A 27,104-nucleotide genomic window follows, 5' to 3' on the forward strand; every position below is an offset into this window, starting at 1 on the left:
CAGAGAGGTAGTATCCAAATCATCCGGGTATGTTTTCGTGGTTAGCAAGGATTTCCGTTACCTGGAATTGGCTCCAAGTAAAAGAAAACCAGCCCTGGCCGACTTAACCGTAGAAAAAGTTCCACTTTTTCTGAGGACCTTCGATATCTGCGAGCTCCCTGTTGTTCGAAAACAGATAAATTAGATGATTGCCGTATTCTGGAGAACGATCACGAACCGGTTCCCTGTGGCTTCCAGAATCATAAGCTGTGCATAAAAATCTCCGATAGCCACTCCGTCGTCTGACATTGTGTGCATTCTGCGGGCATTTGCTTGTAAAAACCCTTCTCCCCTTCGCACTGGATCGCCAAAGATATTCTTCAGCACCCGAATCAAGCGTCTTTCAGGGGTCATGATAACCCCGTGAGCGCCGAATGATCTTGCTGTGAGTACATTCTCGATCTTTGTATCAATATATACTGTTTCTCCAGGGTTGAGTCCCACAAGTATCAAAGACATGCTTGTAGTAGGCATGGGCCGGCTTGCGCACGCCAACAGATGCCGACGTGAATACTCGATCGAAGATGAACCAGAATTTGGTCTGGCCAGCGCGCTCGAAGAGCTAGATATTCTGGTTGTGGGATATTCAGCATTGCGATGACAAGACGTTTACGTTAGGTACGCAAATGGCTAATTTCCAACATAAAATTCACCTCTGGTTCTCGCCTTGATAGATCTGCTCTAATCAGATTTCGGATTGCCTCGGGTTCAACGCCATATTGATCACGGAGCATGCTGAGACACACGGATTCGGCTATCTTTCCGCACTCGTATTCAAACCATGGAAAGGACGCTTTGACACGCTTGAGAGAGAGCGCGTTAGTGCCGTGCTTGATCGTAGGATCTGGAGACGCCGAGGTAAGCAAGCAATCGACAGTCAATAACGAGATTTTTGGAGTCTGGAATCGCCATGATATTGTAGCTATGCACGGTTTTCCTCATTATTTGGAAACCCTATGTTCCCAAGAGGACAGCGTATTGATATCCCTGCCATGCGAAAATGCAAGGGATGATATCACAACATCCTGCGCATATCAATTGTTGCGACATTTTTCCCTCATAGAGAAAGGTCGGTGAGCTTCAAACCTGAAATTCGGCAAGCAAATGGTGATGCCGTGTGTACAAGGCTTGGGCCTATGGGACCTCTCGGGCAATACCTCCTTCCTTAGATCTTGGTGCGTGAGCTAACCGATATATACACGTCATCAGTAATGTATTGATAATATCTGCAGCAGCCGGAAACAGGCTTTTTGATAAGTCAGAGGTTTCTGTCAGAGCGAGCCTTGATTATGCGGGTTAGCACAATTCGATCTATTCCTTCGGTCCCAATCATATGGGCTACCCCCTTACCTCAGTTATCACCATCCTAGTTCGACTGAATTCACTAATGGATTACGAATGTTGCCACGCGCCCACCTCCAGTTCTAGAATAATGATGGAAAATCCCCTCACTTATCATTCTCTCATTGATGGGAGTACCAAGACGAACACCGTTGGCAATGGCAGTGGATGAACCTATTGCTATTGTTGGCATAGGATGTCGATTCCCTGGGGGATCCAGTTCGCCTCACCGACTGTGGGAGCTGCTGGTGAACCCAGGAGATGTGGCGACAAAGGTCCCTGCAGACCGTTTCAACGTCGCTGCTTTTCACCATCCACATACCAGACATCATGGGACGACCTCAGTATTGGAATCATACTTCCTGGACGAGAATATCCGGAGCTTTGACGCATCCTTCTTTAATATCTCTCCTACGGAGGCAGCTGCAATGGATCCGCAGCAACGCCTCCTTCTGGAAACAGTATACGAATCTCTGGATCGGGCAGGCTTGCGACTGGAGGAGCTCCAAGGCTCCCAAACGGGGGTCTTTTGTGGACTCATGCGACACGACTACCATCATCTCCTCATGGCCGATATGGAGACAAATCCGCCTTATGCATTGGCTGGTACAGCAGGCTCGATCCTGGCCAACCGTGTCTCCTATTTCTTTGACTGGCATGGGCCTTCGATAACGATTGACACTGCCTGTTCTTCTAGCTTGGTAGCTGTTCATCTAGCCTGTGAATCCCTGCGTAAAGGCGAGTGTTCGTTAGCGGTAGTTGGAGGCAGTAATTTGATATTGAGTCCGGATCCCTATATTTGGGAGTCGAAAATGCAGCTGCTGTCGTCGACCAATCGCTGCCATATGTGGGATTCTAGTGCGAATGGATTTGCTTGTGGAGAAGGGGTGGCATCTGTAGTGCTGAAGAGGCTGACTGATGCCCTCATCCATGGGGACACGGTCGAATGTGTTATCCGGGCGACAGGAGTGAATTCGGATGGACGCAGTGCAGGATTAGCCATGCCCAACAGCAATGCACAGAGCGCCTTGGTCCGGGCCACGTATGCCCGTGCTGGACTTTGTCCCAAGCAAAACCCGCACGATCGCTGCCAGTTCTTCGAAGCCCACGGTACAGGTACTCAGGCTGGTGACCCGCAAGAGGCAGCGGCTATCCAAGATGCGCTTTTCGGGTGCGATGTGGACGAAAACAAACCAAATAATGAAACGATTTATGTCGGTTCCATTAAAACTATTATTGGTCATACCGCCGGTGCCGCAGGGCTAGCGGGACTTATTCGTGCCTCGTTAGCTCTGCAGCATGGTGTAATTCCACCAAATCTACATTTCAACCGGCTGAGCGATACTGTGGCACCATATACCGCTCATTTGGAGGTCCCAACTCGGGCCATTCCATGGCCTGATCTACCCAATGGGGTTCCTCGACGTGTATCCGTGAACTCGTTTGGTTTCGGAGGAACCAATGCACACGCCATACTGGAGAGCTTTCCCCAACCTGGCCGACATTGCTTTACACAGGTCGAGCAAGTTCATCAATACCAACGGGCTTTGCTTCCAATAGTCTTCTCTGCAGCATCTCCAGTCTCCCTTGTTGATCTGCTTGAAGAGTATGTCCGGTGGCTCCAGAATAACTCAAACGTAGACCTACTGGACTTGGCATCATCGCTATTGTTGCGCCGGACAGCCTTACGATACCAAAAAGCTTTCATTGCAACATCACCTGACGAGCTTCGGATTAAGATTCAGCATGAGTTAATGCTCAATATTAAAGACGCTCGACCGCCTATCATATCCCGGCCTACGTGCGCGAGCAAAATCTACATTCTTGGTGTTTTCACCGGCCAAGGTGCACAGTGGCCACAGATGAGCTTGGCGCTCATCCAAAACTGCCCTAAAGCCCTTTCTCAAATGCAAGAGTTGCAGCAGTCATTGGATGACCTGCCAGTTGAGTACCGTCCAGATTTTACACTCTTAGACGAATTGTCTGCGCCAGAGAGCCTATCCCGCCTCGAAACAACCGCTATATCACTACCGCTACGGACAGCTCTTCAGATCATCCAGGTTGATCTGCTTCGTGCCCTTGGGGTCACTTTCACGGCAGTGGTTGGGCATTCGTCTGGGGAGATTGCTGCAGCATATGCTGCTGGTATCCTAAGTGCCTCGGATGCAGTCCGAGTCGCACACCTTCGTGGTTTCGCCGTTAAACATGCCGCCTCTCGCGGAAGGATGATAGCAGTGAATTTGACCGAGCATCAGGCGAATGCCATCTGTTCACAGTTGATGTGGGAAAGCCAGGTGACAGTGGCAGCCTACAATTCACCATCCAATGTCACCTTGTCCGGTGACCCGGGCACGGTGGACGAGCTCGCATGGCTGCTGGGGAGCCTTGAGCGACATCCTCACCGACTGAACACGGATGTAGCCTATCACTCACATCATATGCAGCCATGCGCAGAGCCCTATCTGCATGCCCTCAAATCCTGCAATGTAAAGGTGCGCCCGCCATCCTCGGTGCAATGGTTCTCTAGCGTGTACAAAGGCAGGGTGGTGAACGGCACCGATTATGCTCTGGACAGTATATATTGGTGCGAGAACATGCTGCGTCCGGTTCTATTCTCTCAGGCTATTTCGACCTGTCTAGATCAAATCCCTAATCTTGACTTAATAATCGAGGTTGGCCCCCACCCTGCACTCCAAGGCTCGATCCGACAGATCCTGGATGACACTCGCCCCGAGGGTTCAGGGGTGCCCTATATCGGGCTGGCTCATCGAGGGGAGAATTCGATTCAGTCTATGGCTGCAGCTATCGGCACACTCTGGGTGGACCTTGGTGTGCGAGATCTAAAGCTCCAGCGATATATCCACCTGTTTGAACCATTCCGAGAATTGCGTTTCCTCAAATCACTTCCAACATACCCCTTCGATCACCGTACATCCTATTGGGCTGAACCGCGTCTCTCCCAGGCCCGCCTACATTGCCCTATCCCACCACACCCATTACTCGGCGTGCTTAGTGGCGAATGCGGTCAGGATGAATGGCGGTGGAGAAACTATCTCCGCCTGGAGGAGCTCCCCTGGCTTAGTGACAATCGCGTCTTATCAGATATCGTCTATCCACCGATGGGCTACATTACCATGGCCGTTGAGGCAGCACAAGTCGTCTCCCGATCAAAGCCCGTGCAGCTTGTCGAAATTCACTCATTAATCATAGAGCGCACAATCTCCATTCCAGCAGATGGGCCGGGTGTCGAGACCCTTTTCAAGATCGATATTGAGTCTGCTGATGATGATACATTCTCTGGGAGATTTCAGTGCCAGATGGGCTGTGGCGTTACACTTCAAAAATGTGCTTCTGGTGGGATTATCCTTGCACTGGGTGAAGCTGACCCGACAGCCTTACCGCCAAAGGAAGAAACTGTGTCCATGTCACACCCGATGAATGTGGACGAGTTCTATAGTCAGTTGCAAATCGTCGGCGCCAAATTCTCCGATAGCTTCCGGGCAATAAGTAAACTGACCCGACAACATGGTGGCATTCAAGGAGTGGCCAAGGTTCCCTCTCATGATCAGCCCACCTTTCATCCAGTCATAATGACCACAGTGTTGCAGGCACTGTGGGGAGCCATTATGTCAGATGAAGGGAGACTACCAGCATTGCCGCTACCGACACAGATCGATTTAGTGACCATCAACCCCTCCTGCTACAATTCTGGACCTATCTTCCTGGAAGCCTCTATTACACGCATGGGTGGTGTGTGTGGTAATGTGTTCATGTTCAACGGGCAAGGCGACGGCATAGCCCAGCTAGAGGGTATTCATCTCGCTCCCTCCAAACCCAAAGGTAGTGATGATGATCAAGCCTTGACTTTCGGAACGACTGTCTGGGGGCCGTTGAATCCAGACCCCACCATTGACTCCCCAGAGGATCCACCATACGCTCTCTCGATCCAGGACCTACAGGCTCGTCTAGCCGTATTATATCTTCGAGATGTCCAAGCTCAGCTCACTGCACAGGACCGCGAGCGTCTCGACTCGCATCGCAGCCGGTATGTTGCATGGATGGATTGTACATTATCCATGATTCGTGATGGCACACATCCGCATTACACACGAGACTGGCTACAAGGGACCATAGGTGAACTTGGCTCTGAAACAACATCTCACGAAACTCTTATCCATGTCACACATATAGTAGGGCAGAGCCTCCTTCGGTTCCTATGTGGCGAAGACGAAACGATGCTCACGAAACTACGCAACGACGGCAGCGATCTCCTGACCCGGTACTACCAGGATGATGAAGCAATGTGTATCATGAGTGACAGGCTAGGCAAGGTAGTCAGTCAAATTGTGTTCCGTGATCCTCAACTACACATCATTGAGGTTGGTGCTGGCACAGGATCCGCTACTCGCTCCGTATTGTCCTCTATCGGTCGGGATTACCATTCCTATACGTATACAGATGTCTCTCCGGCCTTCTTTGATGAGGCGTCCACAGCATTCCACACTCATGAAGATCGCTTTGTCTACAAGGTGCTCGATGTTGAACGCGACGTGACAGATCAAGGCTTCCCCATACATAGCTACGACGTCGTCATCGCAAGCAATGTGCTGCATGCTACTCGGTCCCTGCGTCGCACGCTGATGAACATAAGAAAGCTCGTAAAGCCATCAGGTTATCTGGTGCTTCTGGAGGGTACTGATCCAGATCGAGTCACGACTCCCTTTATCTTCGGTGGATTTGAAGGCTGGTGGCTGGGCGAGGAGGACGGACGGCTTTGTGGACCATTGATCCGACGTGAAGAATGGGACGCCTTGTTACGGTGTACTGGATTCGGTAGATGTACTTCATATACGCCTACTATTCAAGCCAACTTGACTGGTATGTCTGTGATAGTCTCACAGCCTACAGATAGTCCTGCGATCTCTGCGATGGCGATGGATTTGCTGCTGGTAGGTGGTAGTACAGAGACCACAAGGAAGACCATCCTGGAACTAGAGACAATCCTCCGCGAATCTTTCGTTCGAATATCCTCTTGCTCGAGTGTGGATAATTTTACGCCTGGTCCACGCGTTTCTCGGCTTGCTATACTCTGTCTTGCCGACCTTGACCACCGCTCAGAGGAGACAAGATGGCAATGGCAGCACATGCACTTGTTGATGAAGGCAGCGAGCTGTCTACTATGGGTTTCCCGTGAGAAGGACCCGCATACTGGTGTGAGCAAAGGCCTCCTTCGATCGCTTGCACTCGACTCCTCGTCTGGCCTACTGCAGCATCTTGCTGTCTTCGATTCGATACCTATCAAGGCTGAAATGCTCGCTACCACACTAATGAATCTTGTTCGGATAAAGAACGAAGGCCTTGAACGACCTGAGATTGAACTAGGATGGGATGAGGGAATCCTGAAAATCCCGCGCATTGTGCGTGATCCGAGCATCAATCGACGACTACTCGCCAGCCGCAGTCCTCGCGTTTTTGATGTGGTAGATACCCGCGAGCAAGCTGTTGTCCAGATAATCTCGAGGGAGGGTCCAAAGAAAGAAAGAGTAAATGTTTGTTTGACGGATCCAAACAATGCCACACTTCCTGCGGTAAAACAGTTCTCAAATGAGTCTCTCGTTCGGTACCAAGTACATTATTGTACTCAGGCTGCACTGACAATAGCAGAGACATGCTCTCTCTTTCTGATTGTCGGACAGAATATGACCACTGGCGCGCGACAGCTCGCCCTCTCAATCTCTCATGGTTCCATAATCTCGACACCATTGTCTTGGACCTGGGATGTCCCGGGTTTTGTTTCCATTAATGATGAACCAAAATTATTAGCCGCTGTTGCAGCTACCGTTGTAGCTATGGCGATTGTCCATCTCGCTGGTCAGTCTACAACATTGTGGGTACATGGACCGCAGGTAATGGGGCCGATATTCACGGACGCGCTGGTGTCTATCACGTCCGATACACAGGGCATGATGAACCTTGTCTTAACTACGTCTCAGTGTGGGCTGCCTGATTCCCGTGTGCTCTTCGTTCATCCGCACAGCTCTATGCAGACTCTGTCCCGCGTGCTACCGCGGAATATCTCGTCTGCAGTCCTGTTCGATGATGGACCACTTTCTCGACGATCAAGTCTAGTACTGCCAGGCCGTGCTACCTTGCGAAGCTTTTCGGACTTCTGTCGGCCGTCGTCCATTGCAGAAGAGATGGACATGCAGTTCGTCGCCAATACTTTTAAAAATGCCTGTGAATTTGTCACGCATACAGGGTATGAGAAAGGAAGCTCGCCCCACATTATCTCTCCCAGAGAAAGACCATCGGTCAACTCCCTGGAGGTTGTCAATTGGCGGCACCCGACAAGGATTGAAGCACAGATTCTCCCTGCTAGTTCGCTGGTCAGTCTCTCGCCGACAATGGCGTATCTAGTGGTTAACATGAACCGCGAATTACGTCGACCAGTTAGCGAATTCTTGGCTCAACAAGGAGCCCGACACCTTGTTTTGGTCGGTGAATGGGCAGATGAAGATTCAGCGTGGATAACCCAGCTCTCGAGGGATGAAGTGCAAGTGACTGTAGTACATACGTAGGCTTTCTTGTATCCAACATCTCATTTCTATCGGCAGCTAACATCTATCAGGAAAGCCAAACTCCAGATAAGTCGCATCCAAACCTATATGCCAATAGGTGGAATCATTTATGACGGGCTGAAGGACAATCCGCAACAGGTGGCTGAGAATACTCTCTTGCTGGATGAGCTCTGCCGTAACGATGTCGGATTTTTCATCCTTGTGGGATCCCTGCTCGGACACATCGGCTTCACGGGCAATAACTACATCATTGCAAATACTACCGGGGTCCTATCGGGTGTTATTTCTCGACGACGGCAAAGAGGCTATAAGGGGAGTATTCTTTATTTGGGGGAGAAGAGCACAGCGGGAGACATTATTCTCTCAGAGAGGGATATACGTGAGGCCTTCTCAGAAGCAATCCTTCTGGGGAGACCAGAGTCCATAAACAACGGAGAAATCTTTGCAGGTCTTCGCAAAAGTGAGAACTGGGAGTCGATACCGAAGCTGTGCGCCTGGAGGGAGACCGGAACTGTACTACAATGCGAAGCCAAAAACCAACCTGCAGGCCACGGCCAAACCCAGAAACTGGACGCCCCGGCACAGCTCGAGTTAGAGACGAGCGTGGAGGAAGCAATGGATATCGTACTTGCGCTTGTCACGGAGAAGCTGCGCAGGAAGTTGGGACTCTCTGCCGATGTCCCGCTTGGGCGTGAAACGCTCTTACATGAACTAGGAATGGACTCGCTTGTCGCAGTAGATATCCATAGTTGGCTTTCGAGAGAGCTGGGAACTAAGGTTCCAGTCGTACAGATTATGGGAGCGGATTCGATTGGTAGCTTGGTCGACGAAGTTGTGAAGCTCAGGAATGGCTTTAAATAACGTATGTTTAGGGAACTGGGGCGTTACGTGCTAGAATTGGGGCTGTAAAACACACGCCAGCGACCATACCGTCAGTTGCACTGTTTAGGATTCCTCCATTATAGAAGCGCGGTAACGTACTTGAGTACGAAACTTAAATAGAAGTCAGCCCTAGGAAGTATAAGACGCTCCGTATATTAGGGCCTCCAGAGAATCTAGGTCCATCTATTCAAACCGTAGCCATATACACGGGCTCTACTATATTGTAGTGACTGTTAATTTAATTTTATTGGTCTGATGATTCACCCTTGATAGAAATATACTTTGAACTGCTTGCGCGTACTTTTCCGAACTAGGCCAATGTTAGAGCAGGTTGAGTGGATTACGGCAGTATTCTAATACTTAGAAAACTGCAGTAAATAAATTACATCCGGTTTTGCCAGACAAGCAACCCTTCTATTATCATTCCTTCTCTGTGGTTTTCGGCCGACCTTGAGAATATCGATCGATATAAATCGAGCCAAATCGTTTTTGCTTTTCTTTCTTTCTTTCTTTTTTCTTTTTTCTTTTTTATTTCCCTTTTATTTACAATGGAAATTTCGGGCCCATCAAATATGAATACCGAAACACAAACAGACATCGTGAGCTACTGTTTTGACACACAGACTGACTATAATGAAGCCTCTCCGATCCTGATGGACGGGGTGACTCCATCGCGGTCACTGAGCCTCCACCAATTCCGCCATCTGGTCTGCCGGTTCATCGCCGGTCTGCACGAACAGAAGATACAAAGAGGACAATGTATCCTGGTACATTTGGAAAACAACATTCTGTACCCAGCTCTGTTCCTCGCGATTGTCGGCGTCGGGGCGGTCTATATGGGCTCCAACCCCGGCGGTTCAGCAACCGAACTGGATCATCTTCTTTCGCTAGCCAACCCATCCTTGATCATCACCGGCCGCGAGACCCTCTCGACGATTTTACAATGTACTAGCTCGAATGGGATATATATGGAAGGGGTACCCCCCGACAGGGTATGGGTGCTGAATGACATCGATCAAGTCTTATTTGAGGCGTTTTCGTCTTCCCATGACGCATCTGAGGCAGACGCAGCATATCATCACCGGCAAGACATAATCAACCTCTTACATAGCGGCCAACGCCCCTGGTTGACCTTTGATGACGATGGGGAAAAAGCAAAAACCACCCCAGCAGCCATGTTCGCAACAAGCGGCACAGGCGGACTCCCCAAAGCAGCCATCCTATCGCACCAGGCTCTCATCCTTCAACATAAAAGCATACACTATCCCGTTCCTTACCCCGTCACCCGACTCCTTGCATTACCCCTCTTTCATCGGTATGGGGCCCTGATCGCGCACGTCTTTCCCACACGATACGCCCAGCCATTGATCCTCCTCCCTGGGTTTCAACTCCGGCCATTTCTATCCGCTATTCGTTCTCACGATGTAACCGAGACCTATCTCTCGCCGGCGATGGTGCATATCCTGATTCAGACGTCCCTTTCATCATCGTATGTCCACGAGTGTCTACGCTCTCTGCGGTATGTCGGTGTCGGAGGCGCCCCTATCGACTCCGGACCCCTCCAATCCTTACATGATATGTTACACCCCGAGGCATGTGTCGCGCAGGCGTGGGGGATGACCGAGACGGCGACCGTCCTCCAAGTTCGATACTGTCTTCCTTCTAGTCAGTTTGATAAAGGAAGTGTCGGTGTTGTCCTGCCGGGATATGAGGTGCGGTTGGTTGATTTGAGTGGTTCGGGTCGGGTACTCGACAATAACACGGAGATTCCCGGGGAATTGCAGGTTCGTGGCTCGGGGCTGTTCACCGGCTACAAAGGCTGTCCTGATCCCAAGGATGAGAATGGCTGGTTTCCTACCGGGGATGTCTTGTATCAGATGAATGGCCATTACTTCCTTGTCGGGAGGATAAAGGAATTGATTAAAGTTCGGGGGTAAGCTCCCTTCCTTCATATAAAAATATATATATATATATATATATATATTTCTTTCATTGTCTTTGTTTTGATACAGGTATTCCTCTATATACATATACTAAGCGTATGTGAAGATACCAGGTATCCCCCGTTGAGCTCGAAGCTCAACTCGTGCAACATTCCCTCGTCAAGGATGCTGCTGTGATTGGGGTAATGGCTTCTGATGGAAGCACTGAGCTTCCTCGTGCGTATGTCGTTCCCGTCTCTTGGACAACGAGACCATCTCCCGAGGATATTTCCGTGTTCATGCGGCAGCGACTGGTTGGGTATAAGATGTTAGAGGGGGGTGTGGTTTTTGTGGATTCGATCCCGCGTACCTCTGGGGGAAAGATCCGCAGAACTAGACTCTCGGAATTGGATGTTCGAAGGGATAAGTTGATGGCTCTTTTGTCTTGATTATATGGATAACCATATGATTCAGCACAAAAATGATATAGTAATGGGTTAACGCCACGCTTGCTAAGCTGTGTTCTTGTCATGACACGCACCAACAGACGTAAAATGGAAAGCATTATTTCCGAAATTCTGTCCTACTGACAGAAACAACCACTTCACTTGACCCGATCGTCCGGACAATTCCAGTTGGCTGCGCGAGTGAGTACATATAATATCGTGAAAGGAAAAAGAAAAAAGAAAAAAAAACCCCCAAAAAAAAGGAAAAAAGAAGAAGAAAGGAAAGGAAGGAAAAGCAAAGCAAAGCAAAGAGACATATAATTTGTTCCATATAGTATATCGTCGTCCCAAAACTACGTCTCTACAAAGACAATGCCATGGTTTATCGGACTAGTTTACCTTATGGAACGTTCCATCTTCATCTGTCTGCCTGTTGTCTAGTCGGATTGGCTTTTCGTCAATCTGGCTGGCCCTATTGAACAATACTAGTGGGCTAATCCGGCGTACGAAAGTACTGCCCCCAGGAAAAGATAGATTCTAAATACGGTGCTGCCTATATATTGCGGTACAACTACTGTGCCTGAAGAGTTTATTGGAAGACTTGCAAGCCCCTCTCCATTAAGCTATTTCTCCATAACGTAAAACCTATTTAAAGGAGGGTCAGTATGGCCAGTCGGTAATCCAGAATTCCCAAACAATTGTATCTGAACGAAGCTGTTCTTTGTACGGTTCAGGCTAGCTGTAAATCTCCTGTTATCACGGCAAGACGCATCGGCATCACCGCCGAGATCATCCAGGCTTGTTCAATATCTCCAGCCGAGTGATCGACTAGATCTTGTAGACAAGTACTACGTAGCTTGTTAAAAACAATTAGATGTTCACTGTAACTTACCAAGTAGAATCGGTCCAGACTCAAATTTTCTTCTCATCTATTTCGTTGATGTATTCAAGACACATGCGCTGATGAGAACCTGTCACAATAAGATAGAAAGTCGAACGGTAACCTAGGTAGCCTTCAACATCATAAGTCCCTCTCTGGATGTCTGCAGCTTTCTTTGCGGTCCCCAAACCTTCCCATGCTGCTTTGCGTCTAATACGCCCACCACCAGGCAATTATCACTGAGCATATTGTGCCGATAAATGCGGCCCATACCATTTGAGGTCCGATATACCCATAGTGATGGGCGTGGTACAGCCTCCGCGGGGGTGATGGAGTGAAAGAACTAGAACATAGAAACCTGAATAGACGAAGAGACTGATAATGGCTGAGCATGATCATGGTCATGGGATTATTCTGTTAAAGCTGCCAGATATGCACCGGGGGTTCCCAAGAGTTCTCATTTATAGGCTACGTCTGTGGGGATAAAATCTATTAGATTTATCCAAGATGGCTCTCCTCTTCTACAAAATGCCGAACCAAACGCCACATATAGCTGCGAAAGGCTTCTCGGGTCTAGGGGCAAGAGCACATATTAGCCCTACCGTAGATGGTGTGGTGGATTCCCTGCTGCCGGAGCAGCAACTAAGCGGTGTGGAGTCGGGCCTACGTGGTCGAAGAAAGTGTATAAACTACCCAGTGCATAAACTACCCCTGTTGGTAGGTCCGGAGCGAGGATTGGTCCCTCGCGTCTTTCAAGTTGAGGTGCTATTGGATGCCATCCCTGTCTTTCAAGAAAATAATATATTGTTGAGTAAATCTGAGTGGGAATGGGAGAAGACACCACACCACGGCATCCAAAACAAAACAAAACGATACCCCAGAAAACTTGGGTGGCGAGCATACAGCCCGTTTTCAATAGATGCAGATGATTGGCGATCGGGCCCATCAGCTTAATGTCGAGCCAATCCCAGCGTGGTGAATGCTTATTCTTGCGGTGGTGATGTAACACACCCTTGGGATGACCTGTCGTCACCTCTGGTTCAGCTAAATGTTAGGGGCGCAGACTGTGGATCTCTCAATAAGTATGGAATACGGGCATAACCTAGCCCCGCGATATGTACCCGTGCCTGCAAGAGTTGTCAGGTTGTCATGTTTCTTGTAGTCAACCTCGTTCTGTCCCTTACAGGCCTCTATCTTCTCCAATGTGCCAGAAAGGAAAGGAAGATTCTGAAAATGCTCCCGCCGGGGCCAACGCCAAAGCCCATCATCGGTAGTAACCTGTTAGATCTGCCGCCGCCGAGAGCCCCAGAGTGGCTGCACTAGCTCAAGCATAAGGAACTCTATGGTAAGGCGACAATCCAGATTGCAAATACGAGGACGCACCGTATTAATCTCATACCATGCTTGAGTAGGGCCAATCAGCTCAGTAACGATCTTTGGTCAATCATCATTGCAAACGGACATCGAGCGGTGATTGACCTCATGGAGAAGAGCTCGGGCAGTAAAATATCTACTCAGCTGGTTTCCTGGTTGCGACTGGCAGAAAAAGACAAAGCGTACAAGAAAAGGGCGAAGGCGATGACGGATATCCTGTACGCATTTGTTGAACAACAACTTGCGCGGCAGAAGCATATACCCTCGTATGTATCGAGACTTCCGAAGCGAGACCAGGTGGAACCGGGCTCGGAGGAGAAATTGGTGGCGAAGGGGCCCGCCCAATCTATCTACGGTGGAGGAGCTGAAACGGTACATTGCCGGTTCCAATTGATTAGTTGTGTGTTTGCAGTTGATCATTGCCCTAGTCCGGCTCTGCATTTGCATGCCTTTGCCAGGGCATGGTATTATACCGGAATGTGTAGAAGAAGGCACAGGAGGAAATCGACCGCGTTGTGGGAACCGATCGTCTACCGGATATATCCGATTGTAACAAAATCCCATATATCAATGTGGTGGTGAAGGAGGTCCTCCGATGGCACTCAGTTACTCCTATGGGGGTGGCCCATGCGTCAAGTAAGGAAGATATATACCACAGCTACCTTATTCCTAAGGAGGCGATCTTGGTCCCCAATAGCTTCATTCGACCTGAGTATTCAGGTCCGTAGCTCCGAGTGTAAGAGCCTTATTTAAGCAGTGGAGAAGAACCATCCGTGGGAAAAGAGCCATACGGAGGAACTCGCACAACTGGAAATCTGATTCGCTGAGCCACTATCGCTGAGGTGAGTAGGAGGTGGAGAAAGGCGTCGAGATCTACGGAAGAGAAATATAGGACGGGTCTATACTGACCTTGATTTTTTATGTGTCGGGCCCTGCTTCTGCTTTCACTTATGATTGCTATGGTTCGATTGTCATGGCCAAGTCCTCTGGATGGAGCTTCTGCACTACTGAATAGGCCTGAGAATTGTGTTCTCTTTGTCTGTCTTTACTAATTACATGTAGATCGGAAACGGCTATATCCTTCATTATTTCTCTTCTGTGCTGGATGGTCTCCCCACCTAGCAGGTCTGTGTCTCTAGAAATAGTCTCTAGAACAGAGTCCATGTAGACCTCGCCATGACCCTCATGAGGGTCCAGGATTTAAACTCACAACCCGACCCTCAGCCAGACTGCGGTAAGTGAAAGGAACGATAAAACCACCTCCGCCAGCGACATTATTTATTATATTTAGTCTATAGCACTGCTTAGTTTTGTAGTCTTATTTTTGGGCTGTGAAACACGGGTTGTTGCGTGTCCTTAGTATATGAAGTAGCTGGCAGAGCAGAGAAATGCAGTACCTACATCTAACTATCGACCTAGCAGCAACAGTAATGCCTTCAACCATGTTGGAAAGGCGCCCATGTTGGCAACAGCGAGCACGATTAGTCCGTTCTCCTTATTAGTAAAGAGGATTTGGTATTATGCATTCACTGGAATCTGTCTACACAACCTCTCGGGTCGCACACCACACATAGAAAAGAATATCGCAGATTCCAAAATGTATATCCATGGCATAAATAACTACTTCCAAGACATTGGCAGTCATGCCTTCACTATAGATACCAATACATAAGTCCTGCTGGAAGGCAATTATTTCAAAAACATGGATATCCCGATAACAGCACATCTCCCTGATGAAGGGCGGCCAGTTAGATATACCTTTCACCGTCAATGCTGCTGGCGATTGTCACTCGTCTCCGAGCTACATCTGTGAGTAGAACTGGGAGAGCAAAGCAGTTGAATGGCCCGGCCGGACGGATAGTGCCGTGCTGTCGGAGCTTGCCAAGTTCAAGGAGCATCCCGTCAGAAATGTAGGTGTTGCTGTGATTCCTACTGATTTGTTGCCAACGCTAGTGTTGATAAACTGTGAAAAAACGGGAACATGATGATGCGTGACGAAAAGATGAGTGTACCTTACTGTGCCCGGATTGATTTTACTGCAATAAAGTTGTATATATCAAATATATCCATTAATGGACCATGTCCCGTTTCACAGCATCAAGCATATTTACTAGTTGTCTATTGCTGTGCGACATCACTGAGCGAAAAGATTGCAGATATGGTCGTCATGCATAGGCTCCTTTATGCAGCAAGGCTACTACTGCATGAACAAATCATTTAGCCTTGATTTCCGAAGATATAGGAGCATAACTGCCGTCGCCGCGGAAGGCTTTTCTCCTTGCGACTGGGAACGCAGCGAACCACACCCAAAGTTGGCATTGACTGCTTCTTTTATTGTTGCTCTGTTTACTTGCTCATTCTCAAACCGGTAAAACGGTTCTTCCTTTCCGGGCCGTAGGAAGCAGTAGTGCTTGCCTGTCAAGGCGTCGCCATCGTGGACAATCACGCCTATCAGCTGATAAAGCCACGGTTCGGATGTTGTCGCTCCAGGCCAGATGTATCGAGTCGCGTCGAACTCGAGTCCAAATTCGAAGGAGTCATACAGTTTGACGACACGCTTCTGGTTGGTATCCAATGCCGCTCGCTGCAATTGGAGACAAAGTACGGGTGGCAATGTCTCGAACTTGCGAACCCGGATTGTCCCAGAGTTGGATGAGTTGCTTCCAGGACTAGGTGCTGTGATCTCATCGAAACTGCACTGCAGAGTTGAGTTGTTGCGGATCTTCAAATCGAGATGCCAGAACTCTTCCTCGGAGAGTTTATGGCCCAACTCACCACCCCGGAGTAGGTACGTGCAGGATTTCCCAACGAACAAATCAGACAGGGAACGCTGGACACTGGTTCCCTGCAGCCTTCGCTGAAGGCTCATCATCAGCACTCTCCAAAACTCGCAAATATCCTCGGGGATAAATTCTCGCCCATGCCAACCGAAAGAGGCAGTGAGTCCCATAGTTGAGACTGCGGAGTCACTGGTCTCCAGAGACCGAAACAGTGTTTGAAGCTCCGATACAAAGTCCGAGGGGGCGCCCATTTCAGACGGAATGTTGTATATGACCTATGTGCAGAGGCATGAAAATTCCGTAACGCCATCTAAGAATATACCGAGCGCCAACGTACCTTTCGAAAAGCAGTGATATTGTACAACGATTGCAGAGTTGTATTTAGATAGCACAAGGTCCCTCGGCGAGTTAAGCCTACCATCCCCGTCTCCTTCTTCGAGTCGTATCTAGCGATACATCAGTCGCCTGTCCCGTCATTATTGCGATTATAGCGCTTACTTATAGAAATTGTGCCATAAGACTCCGGTTGGGTCCTTCACCAGACGCAGGTACACAGTGATCGCCATCGCACCACACCCTTTCAGGCAATTGTCCTTATCCTCGTTGCGGCAGAAATCGGTGAATCCCCAGTCTGGTTCGTCCACGGTAAAACGATGGTGTGCGTCTATCTTGTCTTAGCGTAAACATGACGTTGGAACCGCGAAAATATCTACTGACCTCGCGCGATGTACTGTGATGGTGCTTGGGGATCCCACAAGACGATCGCGAATTGGACACATGCATACCAATCACTAGGTTCCTGCCCTTCCTCGTACGCGTGCGATAAGTATAGCGATATATTATCTACATTATTTCCGGATGGAAAACAGATAATTCGCCTGTAGACAGGATTAGTCCACTTTCAAAGGAGATAGATGTTTTCAGTGTCTCACCAAGGCCATCTACCGCATTCAAAGACGGGGCCTAGTTCTCTCTTCTGCATGGCCTTCCAGTCCGCGATATTCCAAGTATAGTGAGCTTGTGCCAGGGTGTCCAGATCAGGATCACTAGGCAAAAGCTTCGCCATTAGGGTATTGTCTGGACCACACATTAGACAATAGCTCAGCGTCTACTAGAGGTAACTTACGGTCTAGAGTGGATTTATGATCGGGGGAATCGTCTGGTAACGTAGCGTGTGCAGCAGGTTCATTATCACAAAGCAATGATCCTACTTCATGTTGGGATTGTAAGTCATCGAGTCTTTTCTGTACTTTTGGTTTATCAATAATCTCCGCGAGTTCCAATGCCTTCTGGAGGGCCTCCTCCGCGGCTTGCAACTGGCCCATTCGCAAAAGGGCCTCTCCCTTCTGTAGCCATGCAGACCAGCAGTTGGACTTCAGCTTGGTGACCGTATTGGCATCTCCGAGAGCACCTGGGGGACTTGCTGAGGTGGACATGGACAAGTCCGGGTTACTCGGTGCGCTGGCGACCTCTACATTGTATTCCTTTCCCCCCATCAGCGTATCCTCACTACCGCGGAATGGCACACCTGGCAGCGGATGACGTGCTATAGAGCCATCAGAAGTATTTGCAGCAGAAGTCTCGACGGTCGACTGCCGACGTGATGCTCTCCACCGACTGATGAGTTTCTTCATGATGTCGACGGTTATGCGTTCGATAAGCCTGACCCAAAATCACACAACGGCTGAGGTTTCTCTAGTAACATCGCCGAAGATATAAAAAAAATTCTGTTTTTAGCGCATCTGAAATGCCCGTGTCCGTCTTGGCACGGCCAGGAATACGAGGCCCAGAAGGACCTCCGCGGACGGTGGTGTTAGGGACGGTGTCATTTCCCCATTTCGATTCGTATGCGCGTCATACGTGATTTATAGGTGTTTCTTAATGGCCGTCACAGAATATGTGGAAGCATGAAGGAATGGTATTCTGGGGTTGTAGTAGTAGTGTTCCTCAGGCTTTTCGCGGCCAATAGCCGCATGTAGCCCTAGGGGTAGGAACCCAGATTACCAACGGACGGGCCAATTATGGAGTCCAATTGGTATCACGTGATACTGTATATAGACGGGTAGATGATTTGGACTATGGTATATGGTGTATGGCATATATCATGGGTATACAGGATGGCATAATATCAAAGGATATATAAGGACACTCATTCATAGGCTGCGGCAGCATCCAACTATCACATCCGCAGCGACGAGACTTGGATGTCCACCTCAATCTGCTGGATATCGGCTGGATATCCAACAGTATATCAAATATTATAAGTATGCCAAGAGTCACATCTTACAGAAGACTACATCGATTATATATTCTTTGCGGTATTTTTGTTATATTCAGTATGTGACAACTGATCTTGAAATCATTCTGGAAACAAATTCTTTACTAAATTAACTTTAGACAAAATATATTGCCGGCAGAATCAAATGACTAACTAGCCTCTGACCTAGATCAGAAATTTATACCTCTCGCGTGGCTTGCTTGGCTTCATGTTCCGGCTACTAGCCCTAAACACCGCGAAGAGCTCAAACCATGCTTAGGTGCCATACACAGGGTCCGTACGGACTTAATGTTTTCTCACTAAATTCTAAACTTCAAGACTATAGGGATCTCCTTATCACTTAGAGTCTGTTCATAAAGCAGCTGGAGGACCCGCTGAGAAAGCTCAGAATGTTGGTCTGTCGTCGTCTGGAGGATATCTAGTAATCTGCCGGTCTCTGAGACGTCGCATGACTGTACGGTCAGAAGCAGCAATTCCATGTTGTTCAGAAACGAAATGATTGATACTAGAGAGGCTATTTTCAGACTAGTAGAGAGAGATAATCTCTTCTACGGCTCAAAGCCTGTTGGACGAGGCATAGTGGTAATAGTATAAGTCAAATTCTAACTCAAATTGTATATATAATAGAGGATACACACATTTCCGCCGGCGGACCATAGCGGCCACTCCGCAACGACGAATCTTTTTTGGCAGTCCCCTTACGGCTTCATCAACCGCTCTCCTTATTAGTGATTATATCCACATCCCTCTGTATCACTGTTCAACATTTCCCCCTTTTTCCCACTTAAACAAAACGACAGCATCATCAATACAATGGGTAATTATGGTCATTATTACTTGAGCTCCACCCGCTAGGCGAAACTTCAAGTGGGGAGTAGTCCAACTGACTTCTCCCTCTCTAAGTACCCATGTTCATCATTGTAGGTTTGCAAGTCAATGAGAATCTGATGAAAACCTCATCTAATCCGTGACATTGAATGTTCTTGATTTCCCCTACTGGTAAGGATAACTTAGCTAACCTGTACACGTTTCCGAAGAAAATATTTTCTTCATAGACTGATGTCTTCCTAACCGTCATACCCGCCGCCGCTTGTCTTAGCTACGACGAGCAAATCAAAGTGACTTGACAATATGGTGGACTCCATGTACTATACAAAGGTGCCGAGGGAGGACGACAAATTTGCTGAGTACCTCTCTATATGCTCTATGAGCACAATGGGTTATTTCACTGGCACTGGAGGTAAAATGCTAGTGTATTAGCTAGATACCTTATGATAACACTCTAGTTTTCCATGTTGCTAGCTATGCAAACCCACTTGTTAGAAGCTGTTCTAGTTGAAGAGTATCCTGCTCTTGGCCTACTTTTGATTTCACAAGCCAGCTCATTGGATATGGGCATTAGCACCTTGATATCACCTGCAGACTATGTATGGGATCAAGATTGCACTAACCTGTTAATCTTGCTTGTTCTAGACTCTGACACTAATAACCTGGCTGGTATGGCAGTTGGCTGAGATCGGCCTAGGTGCTTATGTGAGCCGTACCAACTGTTGTGAGACAGCGCAGTGCAACTGCGACCTTGGCAACCGGACGGTGATTCACGTCCTGCTTGACTGCCCGCTGAATCAGGACGAGCACAACCTGGTGAGAAACGCTCTTTACGACCAGGGAATCGCTCTCCGTCGAGACGAGCTTCTGCCGCGGTCGGATGCTCGCACAATTGTGGCCGAGTTCATTGTTAAAACCGGCCCCCTGGGCCAGTTCCAGGCAGTCGATCCAACTACTTTAGGTGTGGAAGAAGGGGATGAGTAAGATTGAACCTTTAGAGCAGTGTGACGGGATAGAAGGACACCGGCCGCCCTCTTTTTTATGCGGCAGGATCTCTCTTGTTGGTTACTAATAAGGATTAGGGTAGATACCTTGAAAAAGCCAATTTCTGACACTGAATGACTGGATGTATTGATACACAGGCAAACTAAGAAAAGAACTGATTCAATTCCTAGACACTGCCTTACCATCACACAACCTTGCATGCCCCGTCCATTCCAAGTCTACTTTATTCAAGCCACTTAGTTCTAGCTTTTCTGGATGCAACAACTTAACCGTCCACTACATAAATAAGGTCAGTTCCGCATGCTCCTTAGTCGGAAACGTAGCATGAACATGCGTCGTCCCCCGATTCCCCTTTGTATCCAGATCATACGAAAGTAGCACGCTCCGCGGCACACTAGCAAATTGCCAGATCGTAACATCTTTGATATCGGCGTAGATGCCTGACGTGAGGATTTGTATGTCGACCTGGACGACGCCTCCTACAACAGCTTCTGGGTTGGGGAAGGCTCCGGATAAGAATGTTTTTAGGCCATTGAGGCGGAAACGAGAGCCATCCGTGAAGATGCTGGCGAAGCCTTGATGGCCATTGGGATCGTCGGCGGTGAGGGTGAAACTGGCCCTGTGGGATTCGCTTCTGAGGCCGTCGATCAGTTGTTGGCCGTAGTTGGATGGGAGCTGTGGTTCATTAGTTGGAAGCTTGGTACGGAGGGGAGGTGGCGGAGTTACCTTGGAGGAACCGACACTGTAATTGAATGCTAGAAAAAGGTCAGTGGGGTCTCGAAATTCAAGTCCAAACTTATGCTGAAAATCCGTGGCATATTTCTCGTCCGTAGATTCAATTTCCGAGTCGAGAGTGAGAAGATCCGCCTAGAACTGTGCAACCGTCTTTTGGGAATCAAGCTCGACAGCCGAGTCCTCCAGAGCCCAATATTTATACACCCAAACCAACCTCCGCATCTCCATAGTCAGGCTGTTTCGGATCCCCAGGAAGCGACTATAGAATTTTGCCTCCACTTGCGCATAGATCTTCTCTTGACCACTAAACTGAGCCCTCAACTCCTTTAGATCAGCAATGTCTTTGTTACTTTTAATGTATTGCAGTTCAGCTAGGACGTATTCATGTCCAGCTTTGATAGCCTCCGCTTGGGCTTGGGCCAACACCTTTCCACTGATACCATGCTTCCGCAGAGCCAGTTATACGCAGCTGCACCACCAATACCCTTTGTCTCAGCAAACAATATCTGCTGGTCACCCAGTGAAAGGACACCAACACCCGAGGAGAACTCTATTATCCGATTAGCACTAGTCACAGGAGACAAAGGGAGACGAACTGAGAATATTGGTCATGATGTCGAGTGCGGCCCCAAACCACTGTTTCACCGCCAAATCCTGCAAGCCCTTCTGGAACGCATTCGAGGCGGAGTTTATCTCCGTATTATCAGAAATCAATTGCTGCACGCAGCGGCTGACTACAGTCTGTGCGTCGTTGTACTTCCCAAGAGCCGATTTCTTCAAGTAACTGTGAATCTGCGCTTGTATCACAGCCTGCTGTATCATTGTATCCCGTATCTTGAGCTGATCCTCCAACGACTGTTTTTTATCTTGAAAGCAAGTGTACTGCGTCTCAAAGGCAGACACTGTGTTCAGTGCATCATGGACAGTCTCATAGTTTTGAATGCTCAGGACAGGGGCATACCCAATGTCAGGTCCTGTCATCACCTGCGCAGCCAATTGCTGTCCTAATGCCACTCCTTGGGCACTGAGCTGGGGATATATGGCTGGCTGGCTTGGTAGTGATGCCTGCGATGTATGAGCAAAGCGAAACGGAAATAGAGGTCTTTCTCCAGAAGAGAGAGAGGGCGATCTGCAACTGTGTTTCCAGACTGGCTTGGAGGTCATCATCCCTCACCGGGTTATAACCCTTCTGGTACTTGACATCTACTTTTCCAGGGAGGATGGTTAGATGCACTCCAGAATTTCCTGATTCCGGCCCCAGGTCCAAGGACACTGGGTCAGCACCGGAAGTTGACACTTTCACTGGCTGATTCAGAATCGAAGCAAAGATCCACAGCTGACATCCTGCAGAATCAGGGACAATATTCAGGTTGACGGGTGTGGCTGCAGTCAGGACTCGTGACTGAACTTGAATTAAACCATACGCAGGTGGCGAGATGGTAATATCCGGCTTGGTCAATGCAAATACATCCGCGTAGACATACAACAGTTGTGCTGGCTGGTTGATAATTGCCGGCTCATCGAGATAGACGTCTCGGTGGATAGAAGTGCTCTGCAGTCCTAGCACTTGTCTATCTGAAAGTATAGAAATTGACACGCCTGCTCTGTCCGTTGTTCTGTTGCAGTGGAATTGCAGCCACAACGTCACTCTGTGCATACTCGAGCCAGTCGGTCGGAGTGCTGGGTTGGGGATCAAGGTTGCTCATTTTGGTCGCAGGAATGCTGAGCGGTGCAAATGACAGTTCCCGGTAGACTGCACTATATTTAACACCAAGGTCTTGAGTGCCAATCATCCTTCTCACTTTGTCGTCGTGCAGAATAATATCTGCAGCTGAAAGATCGCAAAAAATGTCTCATCACACGACAGTACCGTGTTGACTTGTGCTGCGATGAGACCTTCCCCCTCGTAGTCGGCGCTGGAAGTGAGTTCAGATCGACAAGGACGAGACCAGCGGAGTGGAGATCCGGCCCCGCGAGCCCTGATGATCCTTGTCAATCCACTTACTGCGTTGTTTGGTGCGATGTGACAGGATAAGGGTCTCGACAGACCCTCCTTTCAGTCCCCTCATGCTTGTTCTTGACCAAAACGCCTGACAAACACGAACAAAGTACCGCGTAATAACTATATTCTCTGCGTTGTGGCGAAGGAATATTAAAACCAACATTCTTGCGCGGAAGAATTGGGCAACACAGTACAACCAGAGAGAACAACTTACACAAACAATTTACATCAAACGGCATCAATATGGGCGACGTGAAGAGCAAGCGTCTGCAGGTCTCCATGGGAGGTTTTTCCGAGGTGAGCTCAGACTCGTCACCCTTGCACTAGTAGAAATTGACGATAGCGAAACAGATCACGGCACTTTCCCAAGGAGCCATCAACACCGCCATGGCGAAACTGGTCAAAGACCACCCAGAAATTGGGCATGTCCAGAGCAAAAGCAAGACGGGAGATACTCTGGACGCTGAAATTGGCCAGCCCCTAGGTTCATTGAAGGTGACAGGAGAAACTCGTGCCAATCTGGAGTAATGTGCCAAGTCCAAGTCAGGGAAGCTGCTCTTTAGCTACGATCCACCGTGAGTGAATTGCATTGGGTGGGAGTGCATGTTGATATTTATTTCAGAGAGGATTTTGATGGCACCGAATGGACCATTGCTTTAAATGTGGAGATTGATTCGGTCAAGGTTGAACCAGGTTCGGATGAGGACAAGAAAGTGCGAAGTGCAGTTCAACAGGCATGAGACTTTTCACTTACGTCCCTTTTTCTCACATTCAACGGTACGTCAATCCCAAGTCTACTATAAGCATATACTGATATATGATGTTCTAGAGGGAGACGTAATCAAGCCGAGTAAGAACCACCATCCCTACTCCACACGCGTACTGACAATCCCAGCATGGATCGGCCCGATTTCAAAAAAAAAAAAAAAAAAAAAATTTGACAACAGATCCTGACGACATCGTCATATTCGCTGGAATCCTCGCCAGATGGTACGTCAACGATGGGCCGATGACAGATCGCCAAAAGCGCACCATCGGATACGGACTGCAAGCTTCAGACCCGTCATCAATGAATAAGCAGGCTCCCAACTTCCCTCCCACCCTCACTAAAGTTTGAAACCTACGAAATACATTGCCCCAGGAAAGAAAAACCTAGAGGAGGTCCCATAAGGGGACAACAACATGCTGTTGTACTTACAAATGACGGACAAGAAGGACTTTCCCTCAGCGCCCATCCTTCCATACACCGGGAAATTCGTGTCGAAGGGAATGGGTGGAACCATGTGCATTGAAAAGGACATCCTCTGGGACCGCTGTCTCCTTCGCACAACAACGCCCCAGCTCCTTCACTTGTTTAATAATGCTACCTACGCGTGGGTAAAACTGCCGATCTCTCGCCGGTGGATCGTCCAACATGGGACATCGGAGTAGGAGATTCCGGCCACGCAGGTGATACCAAATTCTTTACCTGGGTACCTGTCGAGGAAGAAGTCATGGAATGGATATGGGGATTACCGAGCCAACCAGAACAATCTGTCAGCAAGGCTGATAGGCAAGGGAATACAAGTGGCTCCATCGATGTGACGTGTAGGTTCTGATACAATGTGAGTAATCCAAGGGCTAGCATTTGGAAACAGGCACTACCAGCAACAGCATGAAGACAGCTTCAGGATCCAATGTGATCACTGTTTCCGGGGAAACCGATATAGATGTACATGTCACTTGCTGTGAGACCTCGGGATGGGCCCTTTGGTCCTGTGACTACACGTAAGTAGAAATAACGCCATTCTACCTGCGCCTCTATTGATACCGTCAGAATTCGCATCTACCTCGAATAGAGTACAACAATCACCCTCCATGCAGTCGACAACGGGGCCTGTCCATGACTCTCGACTTGAGCGACAGGGATTTCCAGGTTTCCTCCCACCCACTGAAGTATCGTATGGAGGGGGGCCTATGGCCTACCAAAGACGACGTGGAGGGCCAACAGTCTATGTTGGAACATACGCTCATCACCAACTTGAAAAACTCCCCCTTGAAGGCTACAGAGGCACAGCTGCAGAATAAATAATCTCAATAGTTCTGCTCGGTTTGTCGTCCCGGGTCAGGGCACGTTCCGCTACAGTAATCCTATGTTTAATGATAACGGGGATCTTCTCATTAATGTTGACTACAAGGAATGATTGGGAGGACTGTCCATGCTTTCTGGAATGGCGGCTGGATTGGTGAAGTGTTTTAATGCATGACATTTTGTCTTGGATTGAGAATAAATCCTGCCAGCTACGTCGACTCTGCAAACTGATTCGAAGTCTACCCGGGACGAAATCCGGAATGGTCCCTTTCTGGTGCGGCACACTCTGCATCCCGCCCGACTCCATGGGAAATGAACGAAATCCAAAACCTGGCCATTTAGTAAAATGCGTAGTATCTATGCGGATGCAGCGTGGCTCATCCTGGACTCGTGGCTCTTCAACAGTGCGGTCAGAGACCGGGATGATATCGAGCTTTGCATGAAGAAATTAAACTGCGATTGGGGCACTCAGCTCTAGACGTACCAGGAAGGTGCACTAGCGCATGCCTTATACTTCCAGTTCAGTGACGGGGTCTACGAGCTCGATGTTGGCGTGCGGAGACTGATAGAGTCTGAGTATCTGTTCTCACACAGAACCACTATATCGCCGTTGCTCCGATACAAAGAATTGCGTGGTTTCAAGCTGAGCGAAGACAGAGCAGAGAAACTCGCGGACATTGCGGCAGAGCTCAGGAATCGTACAGCGAGCGTAGAAACGGATGAGACCTTTTCTTGTGTCTTGCAGTTCTGTTCGATCTAGAGGTGACAGAGATAGCACGGATCAAACCGACCCAAAGGATGGAGAGGGAGCTTACAATTCTTCCCCAACCCCCGCCTGAATATGACCCCGCTGAATACGGAACAGGATACATAATTGGGATCCTGGTGGGGCACCCGCAAAAGAACACGTTGACAATCCAAGATCTACTGCCGACGGATGCTGGGACGCATGCTTGTAGAATATGGCAAGGTTACGGACCAGGAACGGATGAGGGAGTGGAATAAGGCCGTTCTGTCTTATAGAGCAAGAGGAGTTTTCCGCTCTTGATAAAAGAGGTGAAAAGGTGATTATTTCAGATGTAAGAACAACAGCTCCTACACAGCGTTGGCATGTTGGGTAGTAATAATAAAGACATTCTTTTGATTTCAAACACGTTGAATGGGTAACAGTACCACCTGTAGTAGCATATAACCCCCCCCCCCAAGGGATTTGTAATTGACAGGGTAACTAGTTATTATTTCCACCTAAACCCTAAGCGTGATTATGTTAAGAAACGGGCGAAAAGCCTTAAATTTTCGAACTACTACTAGTACTACGAGTACTACTTAGTACGTGTTGAGTTCAGAGAAGGGTTGGAAATTATCGGTTCGAATAGGAATGGCAGTTTAGAAGATCTGTTTGATTAGCGAACTGACAGCTTTGGATTTCTGGCTTGCTGATTTAGACATTCGATATTTTGAGACAGTTATAACCAGAATGTGAAAATATGTGGAGATAATGCTGGAAATAGCTACTACTAAGGTTATAAATAGCTGCTGTATTTCCACCCATAACACCCAACTGCTAGCCGCCGCCCAAGCATTATCCCATTACATTTTTTGCAACACTATTCTGCACCCGCCATGGACGCAATATCTCAAAAAGGGAATAGTCTTCCTGATACGGAAGGATTGGCTATTTATCTATAAGGAAAACGGTCGTCAGCGTTCGGTCTTTTTCGAGGGTCAGTGCAGTGCATGTTCCCCTGTCGGCGAGGTCAAACTCTTCTTCCATCGTCCATTGCTTGTAGGGAGCGGCGACGGTTCTTCTTTTAGTATCTAGCCCTGTCAGCGGTGTACTAAATTTAGTTCCGCTGGCAGTCTCTTTCATCACCCAGCTAAGCGCTGGCATATTGTAAAGTAACAGGGAGTGGGGGTTGATGGACATGGATTCAGATCCACGG

General features: G+C 48.5%; 8 protein-coding genes across 8 annotated transcripts; 5 read left to right on the plus strand and 3 right to left on the minus strand.

The window, feature by feature from the left end:
- Window positions 1–103: 103 nt before the first annotated feature.
- On the minus strand, window positions 104–498 carry BDW43DRAFT_313442 (uncharacterized protein; the record flags this gene model as incomplete). Its single annotated transcript, XM_032047600.1, has 2 exons — window positions 104–158; window positions 218–498. The coding sequence occupies 2 exons, from the start codon at window positions 496–498 to the stop codon at window positions 104–106; spliced, it is 336 nt and encodes a 111-aa protein (XP_031897954.1).
- Window positions 499–1,538: 1,040 nt separating this feature from the next.
- pyr2 (non-reducing polyketide synthase pyr2) lies at window positions 1,539–8,819 on the plus strand (the record flags this gene model as incomplete). The annotated part of the gene is made up of 2 exons (XM_032047601.1): window positions 1,539–7,954; window positions 8,009–8,819. 2 exons carry the CDS (start codon window positions 1,539–1,541, stop codon window positions 8,817–8,819), a joined length of 7,227 nt encoding a protein of 2,408 aa, XP_031897955.1.
- Window positions 8,820–9,400: 581 nt separating this feature from the next.
- Window positions 9,401–11,453, plus strand: BDW43DRAFT_283661 (uncharacterized protein). The gene is made up of 2 exons (XM_032042761.1): window positions 9,401–10,773; window positions 10,890–11,453. Exons 1-2 carry the CDS (start codon window positions 9,413–9,415, stop codon window positions 11,209–11,211), a joined length of 1,683 nt encoding a protein of 560 aa, XP_031897956.1. The 5' UTR covers window positions 9,401–9,412; the 3' UTR covers window positions 11,212–11,453.
- Window positions 11,454–13,570: 2,117 nt separating this feature from the next.
- Window positions 13,571–14,190, plus strand: BDW43DRAFT_313445 (cytochrome P450; the record flags this gene model as incomplete). Its single annotated transcript, XM_032047602.1, has 2 exons — window positions 13,571–13,834; window positions 13,948–14,190. The coding sequence occupies 2 exons, from the start codon at window positions 13,571–13,573 to the stop codon at window positions 14,188–14,190; spliced, it is 507 nt and encodes a 168-aa protein (XP_031897957.1).
- Window positions 14,191–15,317: 1,127 nt separating this feature from the next.
- Window positions 15,318–18,077, minus strand: BDW43DRAFT_283662 (uncharacterized protein). Its single transcript, XM_032042762.1, has 6 exons — window positions 17,369–18,077; window positions 17,175–17,319; window positions 16,960–17,120; window positions 16,741–16,906; window positions 16,580–16,688; window positions 15,318–16,517 (listed from the first exon to the last, which is right to left on the minus strand). Exons 1-6 carry the CDS (start codon window positions 17,874–17,876, stop codon window positions 15,660–15,662), a joined length of 1,947 nt encoding a protein of 648 aa, XP_031897958.1. The 5' UTR covers window positions 17,877–18,077; the 3' UTR covers window positions 15,318–15,659.
- Window positions 18,078–19,812: 1,735 nt separating this feature from the next.
- On the plus strand, window positions 19,813–20,332 carry BDW43DRAFT_313447 (uncharacterized protein; the record flags this gene model as incomplete). Its single annotated transcript, XM_032047603.1, has 2 exons — window positions 19,813–19,947; window positions 20,027–20,332. 2 exons carry the CDS (start codon window positions 19,813–19,815, stop codon window positions 20,330–20,332), a joined length of 441 nt encoding a protein of 146 aa, XP_031897959.1.
- Window positions 20,333–20,629: 297 nt separating this feature from the next.
- Window positions 20,630–22,794, minus strand: BDW43DRAFT_313448 (uncharacterized protein; the record flags this gene model as incomplete). Its single annotated transcript, XM_032047604.1, has 7 exons — window positions 20,630–21,028; window positions 21,080–21,220; window positions 21,299–21,437; window positions 21,515–21,638; window positions 21,685–22,153; window positions 22,263–22,692; window positions 22,748–22,794. 7 exons carry the CDS (start codon window positions 22,792–22,794, stop codon window positions 20,630–20,632), a joined length of 1,749 nt encoding a protein of 582 aa, XP_031897960.1.
- A 539-nt stretch (window positions 22,795–23,333) lies between these two features.
- Window positions 23,334–25,273, plus strand: BDW43DRAFT_302003 (uncharacterized protein; the record flags this gene model as incomplete). Its single annotated transcript, XM_032045166.1, has 11 exons — window positions 23,334–23,387; window positions 23,421–23,585; window positions 23,628–23,665; window positions 23,713–23,810; window positions 24,038–24,201; window positions 24,237–24,251; window positions 24,303–24,467; window positions 24,575–24,677; window positions 24,728–24,857; window positions 24,954–25,085; window positions 25,153–25,273. 11 exons carry the CDS (start codon window positions 23,334–23,336, stop codon window positions 25,271–25,273), a joined length of 1,185 nt encoding a protein of 394 aa, XP_031897961.1.
- Between the last annotated feature and the right edge of the window lie 1,831 nt (window positions 25,274–27,104).

This window comes from Aspergillus alliaceus (genome assembly GCF_009176365.1).
Source record: "Aspergillus alliaceus strain CBS 536.65 unplaced genomic scaffold BDW43scaffold_37, whole genome shotgun sequence".
NCBI classification, from domain to species: domain Eukaryota; kingdom Fungi; phylum Ascomycota; class Eurotiomycetes; order Eurotiales; family Aspergillaceae; genus Aspergillus; species Aspergillus alliaceus.